This window comes from Simochromis diagramma, unplaced genomic scaffold (genome assembly GCF_900408965.1).
Source record: "Simochromis diagramma unplaced genomic scaffold, fSimDia1.1 OVJJ01000302.1, whole genome shotgun sequence".
NCBI classification, from domain to species: Eukaryota; Metazoa; Chordata; class Actinopteri; order Cichliformes; family Cichlidae; genus Simochromis; species Simochromis diagramma.
This window is the reverse complement of record NW_024386792.1, coordinates 2,655,174-2,671,102: the sequence shown is the minus strand read 5'-3', so window position 1 is coordinate 2,671,102 and position 15,929 is coordinate 2,655,174. Positions and strand designations below refer to the sequence as shown.

The 15,929-nt window shown below is 41.8% G+C and overlaps 3 protein-coding genes across 3 annotated transcripts; all 3 read left to right on the top strand.

The window, feature by feature from the left end:
* Positions 1 to 175: 175 nt before the first annotated feature.
* Positions 176 to 4,246, top strand: clrn2 (clarin 2). The gene is made up of 3 exons (XM_040023800.1): positions 176 to 1,412; positions 1,835 to 2,014; positions 2,084 to 4,246. Exons 1-3 carry the CDS (start codon positions 1,160 to 1,162, stop codon positions 2,350 to 2,352), a joined length of 702 nt encoding a protein of 233 aa, XP_039879734.1. The 5' UTR covers positions 176 to 1,159; the 3' UTR covers positions 2,353 to 4,246.
* A 19-nt stretch (positions 4,247 to 4,265) lies between these two features.
* On the top strand, positions 4,266 to 10,940 carry lap3 (leucine aminopeptidase 3). Its single transcript, XM_040023795.1, has 13 exons — positions 4,266 to 4,439; positions 4,613 to 4,731; positions 4,813 to 4,867; positions 4,952 to 5,057; positions 6,048 to 6,207; positions 6,301 to 6,465; positions 7,431 to 7,589; positions 7,691 to 7,815; positions 7,923 to 8,011; positions 9,819 to 9,921; positions 10,030 to 10,109; positions 10,188 to 10,300; positions 10,428 to 10,940. Exons 1-13 carry the CDS (start codon positions 4,341 to 4,343, stop codon positions 10,612 to 10,614), a joined length of 1,560 nt encoding a protein of 519 aa, XP_039879729.1. The 5' UTR covers positions 4,266 to 4,340; the 3' UTR covers positions 10,615 to 10,940.
* Positions 10,941 to 11,554: 614 nt separating this feature from the next.
* Positions 11,555 to 14,966, top strand: med28 (mediator complex subunit 28). The gene is made up of 4 exons (XM_040023799.1): positions 11,555 to 11,751; positions 14,122 to 14,188; positions 14,267 to 14,379; positions 14,520 to 14,966. The coding sequence occupies exons 1-4, from the start codon at positions 11,593 to 11,595 to the stop codon at positions 14,721 to 14,723; spliced, it is 543 nt and encodes a 180-aa protein (XP_039879733.1). The 5' UTR covers positions 11,555 to 11,592; the 3' UTR covers positions 14,724 to 14,966.
* The last annotated feature ends 963 nt before the right edge of the window (positions 14,967 to 15,929 follow it).

Below are 15,929 nucleotides of genomic sequence, written 5' to 3'. Positions count from 1 at the left end.
GTATGCAATAGATTCACTATCATTATAACCCTTTTCCAATTGCACCTATAGGCAATTAGTTGTGTGAAAGTAGCAGAAACACACACACAAATGTGTTCAGTATTTAAGGAATTTGCTGATTTGCGTGGTTCTGCTCTTCTTATATATCGCTGCAGCCAACACATCTCAAGAGACACAACTTTTACTTTGAAGGCGGACTCTGGCGGACCATTACACCACTAGCAAGAAGGTGACACAAGGTAGGATGAATTCATGCTTTCATGTCTTTTATGGCCATTTCGGACCCTGCCATCTTGATGTCACAGCAGAAATCAAAACCCATGAAACAAGGCAACCTTTTCTAATCTCCTGTTGTGCAGTTTTGGTGAGCCCATGTGACTTTCCGGACATTAAAGCCCCTGGTGCAGTCTTCTGCTGCTCTAGACCATCTGGTTTGTGTTCAGAGATGCTCTTCTGCGTACCTTGGATGTAACCAGTAGATCAACAGTAGATCTACAATCTTCGGTTTTGAACACATCTCATCTTGAAGAAATTTCTTCAAATTTGCCAAAAGCATACACTTGGACCACAAACAATTTAATATTTGGAGGTCAAAGGTCAAAGTCATCAAGTCTTTATGTCTTCTTAATTTCAGCAATGCCTTGAAGGTAAGAGGTCGAAACACAAAGATGGGGACCAATAAACCCTGGTGGTAGCTAATAGTCCACGCTGACCTTCAGGCTCTGGGACATAATGAACCACATCTGTCATAATTAAGCACTGGTACATGATTTTTAAAGCTGTAACCAGAATTATAGGTCACCGGTTAGATGTCTGCATGCAAAAGCCGAGCAACAAAGGTTAATTAATCCCATGAATAAAGAGGAGAGTGAAAAGAGGGAGAGAGACAGAGAGAGAGCAGAAACCAAGCGCGCAGCACGGATAGAGTTTCTCCCGGCGAGGGATCACTTTGACCTCCATGGATTCAGTTTCCCCTTCCTTGTGACTCACACGTCAAAGCTACACGCTACACGTTGATGCTACACAACGGTGGGAGCAACTATGATGCTTTTTCTTTTCTTTTCTTTTTCTTTCTTTCTTTTTAAATTGTGGGATAAACTTATGGTGATCGCCGAGCGCGCACTGCGGTTCCTGCCTCGGGGCACCATGGGCTCGTAAGATGCCTTCTCTTTGGAAGCGGATAACATTCTCGGTGGCCTCGGCGCTCTGTATCGGCTCGGTGGTCCTCTTGGTGGTGGCTTTATCCACGGAGCGGTGGGTTACCGGGCGGATCCTCTGTAAAACCGGGGTGGAGATAGTGAATGCGTCAAATCCCGAGCTGGACAAGTTCATCGGGAGCATTTATTACGGATTGTTCCAGGGAGGAAAGACCAAGAGGTGCGGGCTCGGGGACAGGCGGTCCAAAATTTACGGTAAGACGATTTCAGACTTTTAAAACTACACAGATGCTCTCTTATTAGAGTAGAACAACACGTGAGCATTAGTTTTGTTTATTTTTACAGGGGGGTTCACCCTGAACTCAAATTTTGTTCTTTTAGTTGTGACATGAGTATAAAACATTTACTAAGATATGATCATAGGCTTTAGAGAGGCACAAAGAAGCTGATGCTGTGAACTCAAACCACTTTCACACTCACAAAAATCAGCGTGTGGCCTTATTTTAATGAATATACCAAAATTTTAGGGTTTGGGTAGCAAACAAAATACTAAAATTATCTAAGTTTGTTTGCTATCCACAAATTTACATAATAATGTAGAGGGTTACAGCTCTACTTTTTATAGAGTCCAACAGAGCTGACAAGATGCAGTATTTGATTCTTTCTGCTCTCTTCAGTTTTCCCAAAGCTTGTGCGGACACTGAACGGGGGCCTCCACATGATGGTGATCCTGTTCCTGCTGGTGGCTGTGGGTTTCGCGCTGGTCAGTCTGTCTTTCTGCATTTACAACGCACGCAAGGTTCCATACCAGAGCATCAAAGGGCACAAGGGACTCTATCTGTGGAACTTCATCGCTGGTATGTCTCAGATGATGCATCATTTTGTTTCGTGTCCTTTCCCTGACTTGCCTGCTCCTCTGTCTGCAGCTCTGTTTGGTGCCCTGGGTGTTCTGTGCTTCCTGGCAGCTGTCAGACACCACAGTCTGACCGAGCGAGTGGCAAACTTTAGGGAGCACCTCTTCGTCCTCGTTGTCTTGGATGACAGTCTGGACTGGTCTTTCTGGCTCGGCGTAGGCAGCATTGCAACTCACTTTGCTGTCTGTGGAGTGGTCGCGATGAGTCGTATCAAGCTGCCCAAACCGGAGATCAAAAAACCTGAAGAACTGACTGTCTCTGCTGTGGACCTGCTGTACTGAAGAATATTGTTTTTTAGCATTTTCATCACTAATGATGGACAAGCGCCAACCGTGAAAACAGAACAGTCCCTGTTCCTTTGAAGCTGTAACTGAGTTTTAGGTTAATTACAGCCAAAATTACGGAGTCATAACTACATAAATTAACAAGTTGGGACTAAAGTGGCGCCTAACTCACATACAAAGCCCAGGCAAATTTGTCCTTACCTTGATGATCATGCAGCTGTTTGAAATGACTAATGTATTAGTATAAATCTGGCTTTGATGCATATGGATTTATACATTGTTATGTTTGATTTTTCAGAGTAAAAGTCAAGCTTAAAAGTAAACATGCCAAATCTCATACTTTGAATGAGTGCTGCAGTGTGCAGCACAGATCCTAAAGTCAGTATGAAAATATATATTTTTTTCTTTTAAATAGTCGTGTAAATAAAGTGTTAATGTGTAATACTATGTTTGTACATCATGAATTTAATTCAGACACTTCAAAGCTCAGCGATACATGTCTGCAAAAGAGCATAGAGGGTTACTTTAGTTATGTCAATCATTCACACTAGAAGAAGATTCACTCTCCTTGGTCAGTCAGTTCATGCAGGAGACAGACATCGAGATAGAAGAGATGGACTGAATGAATGAAAAGGCTGCAGAGCGTCCATCCTGAATTACACCTTTTACCGCATTCATCATCTACATATTGTTTGCAAATACATGATTATTTTCCAATCATATTTATGTGTTGACAAAGACAGAGTAGTGTCTCAAGTACGTGGTCTCTGTCAGGTCCGTTTCTGATGCTTTTTAAAAATTTATTTATTGATATATTTTATTTACTTATTTCATTTTTAAAAAGTTTTAAATGCTGAGCTTGAGAGATTCTTAGCCGATGATGCAATAAATAATTGTATGATGTGTTTAAATAAAGGACAGTGCTTTTAAGTAAAGTCTTCCTATGCAGCTTTCTATGAAGACAAAAAAGTTGTTTGTTAGAAAAAAAATGAAAAAATTATTTTGAAAAGGAGTTCATGTTACATCAGCAGGTCGAACTATTTCAGAGTCTTCAAGATCCATTCTCCCTTCTTCATAGAAACGTGTGTTCAGGCGTCTGTATATAAGATAGCATTAAACATCAAGTGCTTACTTTTTTGTGACTAGTTTATGACTTCCCTTGACACCAAAGCTTTGTTTTTCTTCTTAAGAGACTGTCTACAGCAGGGGTGGACAATCTTCCCAAAGAAGGCCACATGAGAAACTGAGACTGTTTCTTACGCGGCCTGACATTAATTTGAACTTTTTATAATTTACTGGACTGTCCCTCAAGAATAGTTTCTAATGTGACCCCATTGGGAAGATTAACTACCCACCCCTGGTCCACACCCCTTCATTCACACACATATACACATGGTTTAATGATGTTAGAGACTCCCCTAAAAATCATTCCATGTATACAGTTAACTTATATAATGGAGACGTGCTGTACCTACTACTAATATTGATCAGAAGAAGACTGATGATGCTTTTTAATGTCAAGCTTGAAAGAATATTTATTAGTAGATTCATGTTATAGTCAAAAATAAAAATACTGAAGATAATTACTGTGTGTGTTTTTATCTTTTTGCAGTTTATGTCAAGATTGTTTTACTTAGTGAAGTCAAACAAAGGCGATTGTATCAGTTTATATTACAGCCATTTTAACATACAAATAAGGAACCCGTAAAAACAAATATAAAGTGTTCATTAAAAGTATGAAGTTGCTACATGTTTTTCCAGCTTTAGGTCTTCTTAAACTGCTTTGATCGCCAAATAATATCACCAGTATCCGTAATACTGGCTCTTAATCAATTATCCATCCGCCGCTAGGTGGCGACAAAGGCCCCTCTCCGTCGTCTCACTGTGACGTACAAATAAACGCGACCGATCGGCTTCCTCTCGCACATGCTCAGTGTACGACCTTTAAAAGTGATTTATTTGGGCTCTCGGTGTGTGTGTAACAGATGACAATGTTTCTGGTGAGGACAGCTGCTCGGACGGCGGTGCGGACAAACTCCTGCAGGTCGTTTTGTGTCTCACACACTCAGCTGAGCGACAGAAAGGTGAGTTTAGCATCTGGTGACAGTTACATCATCATCATCATCATCACACGAGACTCATTCAGTTTCAGATCAGTTCGGCTCCGTGTGTTGGTTCAGATGCTCTGCAGGTTCATGCGTGAGAATGTGGCCGTCTGCATCTTTTATCATATTAAACGGTGTTTGTGTGTCTACAGGGTCTGGTGCTGGGAGTGTTTGAGAAGGAGGAGGAGGATGAGGGCACTCTTCACCTGACAGAGGCGGCTGCAGGGTTTGACAAGTCTCTCTCCGGAAAGCTCTCTGAGCTGCTCAAACTGTGAGTCTCTGTTACCTGCAGACTGAGAGTGAACAGCATCCTTTGTGTGCGATTAGCCTCATAAACATTTGTATTTCCCAGCTCTGGGCCTGCACTCAAGAACGGCAAAAGCAGAGTATTTTATGGACTTCACAAGGTAACAAGGTGTGACTTTGTTTATAAACCCCCGTCTCCTCAGTCTAAGATCTCCTGATGAATGTTGTTTGTGTGTCTCCTGCAGGACTTCCCATGTGTAGCAGTAGTCGGTTTGGGTAAGAACAACGCAGGTGTTTGTCGCACAGAAAACTGGGACACCAGCAAGGAGAACATCAGGCAGGCTGTGTCAGGTATGCCGTTGGTGTGTATAACAGAAGGAGTAAAGTGTTGTGCAATATGGCTTAAATGTGTTATGGACTGGTTCTTATATAGCGCTTTTCTACTCTATTTGAGCACTCGAAGCTTTATACAACATTCCCCATTAATACAAACATTTTTTTTTTTTAAACTTCAGCGAACACTTCATCAGCCAGGGATCAATCCACCAATCTTCTGATTAGTAGATTATCTTACCCATCTATCCATCCATCCTCTTCCACTTATCCAATGCATGGTTCTGGTGGCATTCCTACATATTTCCAGTTCCTTATGATGGATCTCAAGGTGTGAGATATGTAATCTCTCCAGCGGGTTCTGTGTCCACCACGGGATCTCCTTGCAGTTGGGTGCGACTAGAAAAGCTCCATTTGGAGGCATCCCAACCAGATGCATGAACCACCTCAGCTGGCTCTTTTTTTTTTCTTTTTCTTTTTTCCTTTTTCATCTATGACATATCCCAAAGTCATTGACCTTTAATTGTATCAGCCACAAAGTTAACTCTGCCTTTTCTTATTCCTTCTGTTTGTTAATCAAACAGTCATGCTATAATAATCTGTCAGTGTGGAAACTGCTGTTATGCTTTGACACCCTTAGAAATGTTTGTACAAGTCTAAGGTGCGTTTGCGAATGAGTGCTTGTGTAATCCATGTACTCTGGGTACTGGAGCATAGCACAGCACCTCTGAAATGCTTTGGATCTCAAAGTGAAAGTAAATTTAAAAAAAAAAAAGTGCATCCTCTGATTCGGACACGAATGTTACCTATCTTTAATGCCTCTGGGATGTTTAAAAGGTAAAAATAAATGCATCATATTTGACCTTTAGCTCAGAGGTAATGCAGATTGTCACCTTTAGGTTCTGTTGCACAGCATTGCTTCTGTTGCATGTTACATCTTCATCTGCACTCATTCGGGTTTATGCTGAATTCGTTCCTGGTTTGTTTCTGTCATTCATGCGCGTTCAGCTGGCTGCCGGTTGCTTCAGGACCTGGAGGTGAGCCACGTGGAGGTGGACAGCTGTGGTGATGCCCAGTCAGCAGCAGAAGGCGCCGTTCTGGGATTGTTTCATTATGACCAGCTCAAATCCAAGAAGAAGACCAAAGTAACAACGCAGCTTCACGGCAGGTAGATCCGAGAAACTGAAGCTCGCTGACTGTCAGAGGTTTTTAACGCTTTAAATACAGCGACGTGCTACTTCCTGTGTCTGACTCTTCCTAGCGCTGACGTGGTCGGCTGGGAGAAAGGCATCGTGTATGCAGAGGGCCAAAACCTGGCACGGCTTCTCATGGAAGCGCCGGCCAATCACATCACGCCTACTGCTTTTGCCAAAACCATTGAAGAGAAACTGGCTCCACATGCTGATCAAGTCACCATACACAAGAGGTGAGTGTTTCGTTAATCATCATCATCCCCGGCACCGCTTTCAAAATCAGGAAGAAAAAAACATTGACTTTAAACTGTTGCATGTTTCAGGGGAAACTTTTCCATGTATTGACATAAATGATCAAAAACTAAAACTGTTTTTTTTTTTTTTTAATCTACTTTTGCTCTTTTATTTATTTATTTAGCTCTGAGCACTGATTTGGTTGTTGCAGTCAGTTACTTTATTTGTTTATTTTCATAATTAATTGACTGGGTGAATAAGCATTATAATTATTATTATTATTATTATTATTATTATTATTATTATTATTTAATGAATGAATGTATTTATTTACATTTTTTCATATATATATTTTTTTAAGTCATGGGCTGATCTGTTTTCTGTCATAGGGGAACTGATTTTCTTTGGGCTTACCATGTTTATATTGTGTAATAGACACACAGTGGTTAATTGATATAAAGCAAAAGCTGTGTGTGGCCTTTAGGCATGGCACATACTCTTATAAACAGATAAACAACAGAGCATCTTCAAAATAACTGCGCTTTGGCATCTAAGAATTTCCCCTCCAGGTTTCAGGACCCTTTCAATTCAGTTTCCTATTTCGTTGACCTATTGTACTAGGTATGACTGTGCAATGACAATAAAGATTTATCTCTTATCTCTCAAATTACTTTGCCTCCTCTCATCAGTTTCTAATCAAATACTGTACAAAATGGTCCCATTCCGCCGACTGAAGGCATATAAAAAAATATTTTTTTATGCATCCATTCTTTTCCACTTACCTAATTTAGGATCACAGGGGGGCTGGAGCCTATCCCAGCTGCCACAGGGCGAGAGGCAGGGTACACCCTGCACAGAATAGCTCCAATAAGTGAATTACTGTTGTATATTTACCGATCCTGTTTTTGTTCTGAAGAGTAGATGAAGTAGAAGAGTTTTTGTCTAATAAACTGTGCCATTGTAGACCGCAGGCTTGGATCGAGGAACAACAGATGGGAGCCTTCCTTAGTGTGTCTAAAGGTTCAGAGGAGCCCCCTGTCTTCCTGGAGCTACATTACAACGGTTCTCCTGACAGTAAGCAGCCTCCGCTGCTCCTAGTGGGGAAAGGCATCACGTTTGACAGGTAACACACAGCAACACGGGCTGGGATCAGATACTGTAAATGTCTCACTGAACTTTTTCATTACACCATACAGTGCTGTCTTTACGATTCTCTGTCTGTAGTGGGGGCATTTCTCTGAAGCCCTCTGCCTCTATGGATGCGATGAGGGCCGACATGGGTGGAGCTGCCACGGTGTGCGCCTCCATCGTCACAGCAGCATCTCTGAAACTCCCTGTCAACATTGTCGGTGAGCATCTTGATATTAAATACCCTGTTTGTTTGTTTTTTTTAAATTTATTTTTGTCATACATAATATGTGTAAGTCTGAGCACTTCACTGCCCTGATTCATTCAGGTCTGGCCCCCTTATGTGAGAACATGCCCAGTGGGAAGGCTACTAAACCAGGTGATGTTGTCAAAGCCAAGAATGGAAAAACAATCCAGGTTAGTGGAATCCTGAAATGGGCATCGAATTGCTACCTGAGTGTGCTTGTGCCAACACTGTGGCTCAAGTGTTAGAGCGTGCCATCTACCAGTCAGAAAGCTGATGGATCAATTTGCAAGAACTTGGAATTGCTTCTGAATGTTAGAAGGTGCTTGGACATGGATTAAAGTGCTGTAAGAATGTGCTTGTGGCTGGTGTTTATTATTAAGGGGGAAAAAAAATCCAAACCTACATGGCCCTGTGTGGAAAAAGTGATTTCCCACTAAACCTAATAACTGGTTGACGACCCTTGGCAGCAACAACTGCAATCAAGTGTTTGCGATAACTTGCGATAACTTTTCCAGCACTGCGGAGGAATTTTGGCCCAATGATCATTGCAGATCCCAAAGGGTTGATTCTGTTCGTCTGGACGTAGCGTTTTCAGTGGGAGAAATGATTTGTCACTCATCCAAATGACTTCTTCAGTCTCAGCTGACTGCAGGTTTCCCCAACCTTATAAACAGTATATTTGTACAATGACTGAAACCAGCCCACTGAATGAACAATGGGCTGTGAGGTCAGTTCCTTTATCATTAATATGCAGATTGTAATGACCATTGATCAACAACCAATTAAGCCCAATTATTTGCAAAATTGTTGTAATTCAGCCCCACTGGAGGGTTTTCAAGCATGAGCTGCCTTTTTAAGGTCATGTCACAGCATCTCAATTGGATTCAGGTCAGGACTTTTGACTAGGCCACTCCAGCGTCTTCATTTTGTTGTTTTTAAGTCATTCCAAGGTGGACTTGCTGGTGTGTTTTAGATCCTTGTCCTACTGCAGAACCCAAGTGTGTTTCAGCTTGAGGTCACGACTGGCTGGACAGCCTCCTTCAGGATGTTTTGGTAGACAGCAGAATTCATGGTTCTATTTACCACAGCAGTCCTCTAGGTCCTGAGGCAGCACAACAACCCCAGAACATAACATTACCACCACCCTATTTTACTGATGGCATGACGTTCCCTTTCTGAAATCCTGTGTCGGCTTTATGCAGATGTAATGGAACACATACCTTCTAAAAATTCAACTTATGTCTCATCAGTCCACAGAATGTTTTCCCAAAAGTTTTGGGGATCATCAAGATGTCTTTTGGTAAATGTGAGATGAGCCTTTATGTTCTTTTTGGTCAGCAGTGGTTTTTTCCTTGGATATGCCATGGATGTCATTTTTACCCACTCTCTCTCTTATTGTTGAATCCCGAACTCTGACCTTAACTCAGGCAAGTGAGGCTTGCAGTTCTTTAGATGTTGTTCGGGATCTTCTGTGACCTCCTGGATGATTCATCGACGTACTCTTGGAGTAATGTTTTGAGGCCGGCCATTCCTGGGAAAGTTCGCCAGTGTTCCATGTTTTCTCCATGCCTGTATAATGGTTCTCAACATGGTTCATTGGAGTGCTTAGAAATGATTTTGTAACCCTTTCCAGACTGATAGATCCCAATTACTTTGTTTCAAAAGTGTTTCTTTAGATCATGGTATGATGTGTTGCTTTTTGAGATCTTTTAACCTGTCAGACAGGTTTTATGTAAGTGACCTCTTGATTCAACAGGTCTGCCAGTAATCAGGCCTGAGTGTATTTAGTGAAACTGAACTCAGCTTTCCAAAAAATGTGGTTAATCACAGTTAATTTATGATTTAACAAGAGGCACAACTACTTTTTCACACAGGATCGGGTAGGTTTGGATAACTTTTCTCTTTCACACCACTGTAGGTACCAGGACATTTACTGCATGTGTACAGTTGTACAGTGTTTTTGTTTCTGTGTTCCAGGTTGATAATACAGATGCAGAGGGCAGACTGATCCTCGCTGATGCTCTCTGTTATGGACATGTCTTCAACCCCAGAGCCATTGTCAATGTTGCTACGCTAACAGGTATGATTTCTTTAGCAGTTTGTTTACACAGTGACATCAAATTTTCTTTATGCTGCAAGACATTAATCATAGACAAATGTCAAAATCGTGGCATATTTCGTCTTCAAGGTGCGATGGATGTAGCGCTCGGCTCAGCGGCAGCAGGAGTCTTTACAAATTCTGACTGGCTCTGGGAGCAGCTGCACAGGGTACTGCAGATACACGTTAAAACACGGTGTCTCAGTTCATCAGCTCTTCTGTTAACGTGTGTGTGTCTGTGTTTGTAGGCTAGTGTTGTGACAGGTGACAGGGTGTGGCGGATGCCCCTGTTCCAGCACTACACCAAACAGGTGACTGACAGCCAGCTGGCTGACCTCAACAACATCGGCAAGTACAGCCGGTACGTATCTGTGTCTCATCTCCTGTTAGAGGCATCGCTGCAGCAGAGAGACGTCCAGTCAACGCTCCAGTGTGCAATGAATTGGAATTTTTTTTTTTTCTTCTTCTCATGAGTGATTTCTTTTTAGTTCTGGTGGTGCGTGCACTGCAGCTGCATTCCTGAGGGAGTTCGTCAAAGCTCCTCACTGGGCTCATCTGGACATCGCCGGTGTGATGAGTAACAAAGACGAAGTCCCCTACCTGAGGAAAGGCATGTCTGGAAGACCAACACGTACACTGGTGGAGTTTGCTGCTGGTCTAGCCCACAATGGCTAAAAGGAGATGGACAACAAATATTGATTAGACTCTTTCCCAGTCTTCTAGCAAGACTCAACAGTGTAGGAACAGACCGAGGGCCAAACACGATGGTCAAATGCCACACAGTGTGAAACAGGCCACTGGATAAACTGATATAATTATGCGAAATGGAGATATTTTTGTAAAACATCTGAGCTTCACTGTTTCCATAAACCACATGCATCAGTCTCAGACCAGTCCCTGGTCCTGTTGTCATCCTGAAGCTGTGTAGCATCAACAGTATTTTTTTGTAGTATGAATAAATAAATTCTTACTGGTAAATAAACTGTTTTGTATGACTGTCACTGTTCAAACATGCTCTATTGAGAATGGATGTACACTGTGTACCTCATTATGGTCATGTGATGATTTATTTATTTATTTATTTTTAAGAAAAGAAATGTGGACAGTACCTTGCTAGTTTAGGGGCAAGGCACTGCCCCCAGTTTTTTATTTAAATTATTTATTTTCTTTTATTTGAAGGATTCTGGAAACCTGGCTGTAGATTTGTTTCCACTCAGAGATGGCAAAATGAGTGAGCTGGCCTCTCCTCCTGGATGATACCTGACTCACTCGTCCCACAGGTGTTCGATGAGTTGGAGGTCAGGACTCTGCATCATTTGAGTGCACCCACACTAAAGTGGGAAAACCGTTTCTTTGAGGACAAAGACTTGTACGTAGGGGTGTTTAAACTACGTTTGCATTCCACTACAGTGATGCAGCTGCTGCCAATTTCTGGTACATAACTGTACAAAATATGAGACATTACTCAGAAGCTTTAATGTGTATAAAGATATAGTTTCCTATCATCTCTCAGGAGGACGCTTTGACTAAATTATGTCCCGCCACTGTGTCACAAAAGATGTACAAAAGGTTGTCCACCTAAGTTTGGCTAGAAAGCTCTGTAGACTGTATACGCATGCGCGGACTGTAGAGGGGAAAAACAATCGGATCAAGATGGCTTCGTCCATGAGTGGGATGTTTAGCGGCCAGCAGCCTCCTGGTGCACATCCTGTCGGGGGTCCCGGCGGACCGGGCCAGCCGAGTTTTGCTAGTGCCGCTCCCAGGACGCAAGGAAACAACACGCTGGTGGATGAACTGGAGGCTTCTTTTGAGGTAGGAGTCTTCAGTGCTGGCTTCCTTTAGCTGTGCATGCTAACTGTCGCTAGCAGCTTTAGCCGGTTAGAGTTAGTGTTTGTTTGCTGGTGCTGTTGTACCCATTTTACATTCAAGTCCTGTTCTTAAAATTATTAAAAATAATTATTATTATTATGAGCAAGTATTGTGGCGTGTAACAAAGTCCCAGCCTCGCCCCCTGTCTGTGCCCTGCTAATTAGCAGACACTTGGTAACAAACACACGGGCTGCTGTCTTTTTTTCTAACACCTAAAACACCATAATCCTCCCTCTTTGTCACTTAACTAAATTTAAAAAGAAAAAAAACAATAGACACACACTTCACACATCATGTACACCCGACTCCTTTGTTGGTTTAATGCGCTATGCTTCTAGCATTAAGCTGGACAAACACTGTGCGATTTTTTTTCTTCAGTCGCGTCATTCAGCTCCTGCTCACACTGTACGATTGACTCGCAGGTATTAGAAGTTCGTAGGTCACGATACTATACGGCCCGATGCTCTGATGCGACCTGAGTGCTCATACTGTGTCTCTCGCTCTCCCTCTCTGTCTTTCACTCACACAGCCCCCCCCATCATCAACTTTGCTAAATTGCTAATGGAAAACATTGATCAGGCAGCTGCAATTGAGCAGCAATGTCTATCCAACTCTTTTCACGGTTGTTGCGGTCGTTTTAATTTTGTGACGCCACGTCGAAATGTCTCGGCTGAGCTTGTGTCCAGACCACACGCTGCACTGCCACGCTGAGTTCTCTTTGCACAATATAAATTACACGAAGGATCTTCTCACATGCGTCTAACTGCTTTTGGTTGGGGACCTTAGTTCTTCAAAAATAGCTGTGGTTTTATATTATGAAACCAGTTTCAGCATGCCTTTGGAAAAATTTACAAGATGACAAAGCTTGGAGACAGACCCGTACAAACACTTTCACACAAATGTAATCTCCAAAGAAAAAGGGTACAACCACAGATGTCCCAGTGGATATCCACAGATAAAGAGCTACTATCAAACCTCGCTGCCCGAATGAATGCCATTTATGTGCCAGGTGTTTATCACCTGACATCAGAAACCACTGTGAATAATGCTGCTGTCAGAGTAAATCTCTGCACCCAGTGACAAACACAAGAATGGAGCTCTTTAATGCAGACTGTATTTAAGTTTCACTAAGGCATAAACATAGAAGTAGTTCTAGTTACAGTTTTTTACTAGCATTGATGTCTTTATCGTATTTATCCTCAGTTGCAAATCAACAGCATTGCTAATTTCTTTGTGTAGGTTGGGAGGCAGGTATTATTCACATATTTTAAAGTTTAATTAATCTATTTGGGGACAAGCAGTCTAGAAAACTGCCTGGACTCAAAGCTGGAACATCACTCATTCCACATCAAATCATCACTTTTTTTTAAAAGAACATTTTCTGCTTAAGCACCTTTGATTTGCTTGAAAGTTTCAGGGTTTGAAATTTATGATTGCTGTGAAATTTTAGCTTCATTTGTTAAATACTATTTTAGATATCTAGGCAGTCTGAGGCAGTGTGTGATCAGAAATATCTCAAAAACTTTAAAAAAATAAAAGCATGACAACGTAACAAGTATCAGTTCAACATTTCTGGTACAGCAAAATAATTAAGATCGGGGAAAAGGGGATTAGTAACTCATTTCATGTGAGTAGTTCAGGTTTCCATCTCCACATGCCGTAATTAGCAGTCTAGTGCAACACGCTTACCCAAATACTACGACTGCTACGCGCACTCAGGGATCGGCAATCGGCATGTTGACTACTGCCATGAATGCTGCAAGACTGTGAACTTGTTTGACTCCCCAAGGCAGATTTCAGGGTGAGAAAAAACATGCTTGAAGTGGGTCAACAGATCATTTTTCTAAAAAGTATCTGATATCGAAAGGTAGCATTTCACAGAAATCATCATACATGTCATAATAATAATGGATTGCATTTATATAGCGCTTTTCAAGGCACCCAAAACGCTTTACAATTCCACTATTCATTCACTCTCACACACTGGTGGAGGCAGCTACAGTTGTAGCCACAGCTGCCCTGGGACAGACTGACAGAAGCGAGGCTACCATATCGCACCGTCGGCCCCTCTGGCCAACACCAGTAGGGTAAAGTGTCTTGCCCAAGGACACAACGACCAGGACAGAGAACCCAGGGATCGAACCGGCGACCTTCCGGTTATAGATGCGCTTCCCAACCCCCTGAGCCACGGTCGCCCCAGATTTTGGACCTTTGGACTTTGGACCTTGGACCTTAAAAGTTTTAGCCAAATTTGAGATGGTTGAGCAGAATGTCTGTTATGATTTAAGAATGTTGTCTCTTTTTATTCTTTAGGCATGTTTTGCATCCCTGGTGAGCCAAGATTATGTTAATGGAACAGACCAGGAGGAGATTCGAACAGGTCAGTGAAGCACAGCACTTTTATTTTCCACATTTCACATTTTAGTCCGTATGCTGACATGTGTTGTGCTTATTGTAGGTGTGGACCAGTGCATACAAAAGTTTCTGGATGTGGCTCGGCAGACTGAGTGCTTCTTCTTACAGAAAAGACTTCAGCTGTCTGTGCAGAAACCAGAGCAAGTGGTGAAAGAGGTAAACTATTGCAATGAATTGGGTCCACTTATGTTTCCAATAAATTTCCTTGTTATTTGTGCAAAATAAAATAAACAACTAGTCATGAATGTATGTATTATTCATTTTTCTCAATTTGTCAACTTGTCCTCTCACTTCAGGATGTGTCAGAGTTGCGTAATGAACTACAGAGAAAAGAAATGCTGGTTCAGAAGCACTTGACGAAGCTACACCACTGGCAACAAGTGCTGGAGGATGTGAGCGGCCAGCATCGTAAACCCTCAGACCTTCCCCCTCCTGGACCGCTGGCCTTTCTGGAGCAAGCCTCTGCAAATCTGCCCCCTGCCCCTTTAAAGCAAAACTAACACACCACATGTACAGTCACATCATTTGAAACTGCCCCGCTCTCAAAATGTGCTGTTATGCATCCAGTGTGTGTAATAAACCGCCTGGAAACAGCAAAACAGTCGCTTGCCAAAATAAAGACTCTGCAAGGTTGGGATTGACCTGAGTCCGCCAAGGCTGGCTGGAGATGACACAGAAACAAGATATGTGAGCTTGCATTCATCAGTTGTGCAAATGGGCAAATAAAGTCTGTATTTGAAGGATGGCAGTGTAATGTGACTGTATCTAAAACAAAGAGCACTTTCCTGCAGAAATGTGGGGAGGTTATTACAATATTTCTACAGTTTTTTTCCTCTGTTTTCATTTATGTAAATATTTTCATTGTTGATTTTTTTTTTTATTGTAAAAATAAAATATGATAATTTTTGAAACTATACTGAAGTCTTAGTTATTTTTTTTTTTTTGCAGAGTGCATTTTGTGATATAGATGTTGAAACAGATTTGACCTCGCCCTGTAAAATTTCCAAGGTGTACTCCTCGGGTTTATTGGTGGGTCACAAATGAGTAGTACTCGACCTCTAAAACTAGCTTTGCATCGTCTTCTGATAAAACACTGAACCGAGCCTTTGGTGCAAACCAGAGGGTCAGTGTTTAAATGGCATGAAAGGATAAAAACAATGGGTTGTGGCATTTTGGTTCGGTATTGATACTCCTTTAGAAATCCTTCAGTTTTGTGGAAATTAAGTATTACATCAATAGATGTAATACTTGATATAATAATACTAGACGCACATGAGACTGTTGCTCAAAAAACATAATTTAGAAATAAATTATTTGGAATGTCCTCTGTGTTTACATAAAAACAAAATAACATTGTTATCTTGGCATTTTGGTTTAAACAAATCTACCTGCCAACAGCTTTTATTCCAGGTCACCACTACACTGAGTCAGTAGTGAGTACAGAGCATTATGAAAGCATGTTGTCTCTGATGTAATTGGTGTCTTCACACCACAGCAGATTTGTTCTGCTCATTCTCACAGCTCTTGCATGTTCACAAACAGTACAGTCAGGCAAAATATCCTCACAGATGGTGCTCCGAGGACAAAAATGTCTGCAAATGGGTCTGTGGTCCTGACATGAAGAAACCTGGATTTTAAATGTAATACTAATGTGTTTAATTAGCAGTTATCCACTCTTTTAGTACAGTTTCTGATTGACATGGACT

What these genes read in the sequence shown, in the direction of transcription:
- clrn2 (XM_040023800.1), top strand. Translation starts at nt 1,160, where the DNA reads ATGCCTTCTCTTTGGAAGCGGATAACATTCTCGGTGGCCTCGGCGCTC. An exon ending in CAGGCGGTCCAAAATTTACG is followed by an intron (nt 1,413 to 1,834) that starts GTAAGACGATTT and finishes TGCTCTCTTCAG; the next exon opens with TTTTCCCAAAGCTTGTGCGG. An exon ending in TCTGTGGAACTTCATCGCTG is followed by an intron (nt 2,015 to 2,083) that starts GTATGTCTCAGA and finishes CTCTGTCTGCAG; the next exon opens with CTCTGTTTGGTGCCCTGGGT.
- lap3 (XM_040023795.1), top strand. Translation starts at nt 4,341, where the DNA reads ATGACAATGTTTCTGGTGAGGACAGCTGCTCGGACGGCGGTGCGGACA. An exon ending in CATCAGGCAGGCTGTGTCAG is followed by an intron (nt 5,058 to 6,047) that starts GTATGCCGTTGG and finishes ATGCGCGTTCAG; the next exon opens with CTGGCTGCCGGTTGCTTCAG. An exon ending in CAATGTTGCTACGCTAACAG is followed by an intron (nt 9,922 to 10,029) that starts GTATGATTTCTT and finishes TTCGTCTTCAAG; the next exon opens with GTGCGATGGATGTAGCGCTC.
- med28 (XM_040023799.1), top strand. Translation starts at nt 11,593, where the DNA reads ATGGCTTCGTCCATGAGTGGGATGTTTAGCGGCCAGCAGCCTCCTGGT. An exon ending in AACTGGAGGCTTCTTTTGAG is followed by an intron (nt 11,752 to 14,121) that starts GTAGGAGTCTTC and finishes TTTATTCTTTAG; the next exon opens with GCATGTTTTGCATCCCTGGT. An exon ending in CAGAGCAAGTGGTGAAAGAG is followed by an intron (nt 14,380 to 14,519) that starts GTAAACTATTGC and finishes CTCTCACTTCAG; the next exon opens with GATGTGTCAGAGTTGCGTAA.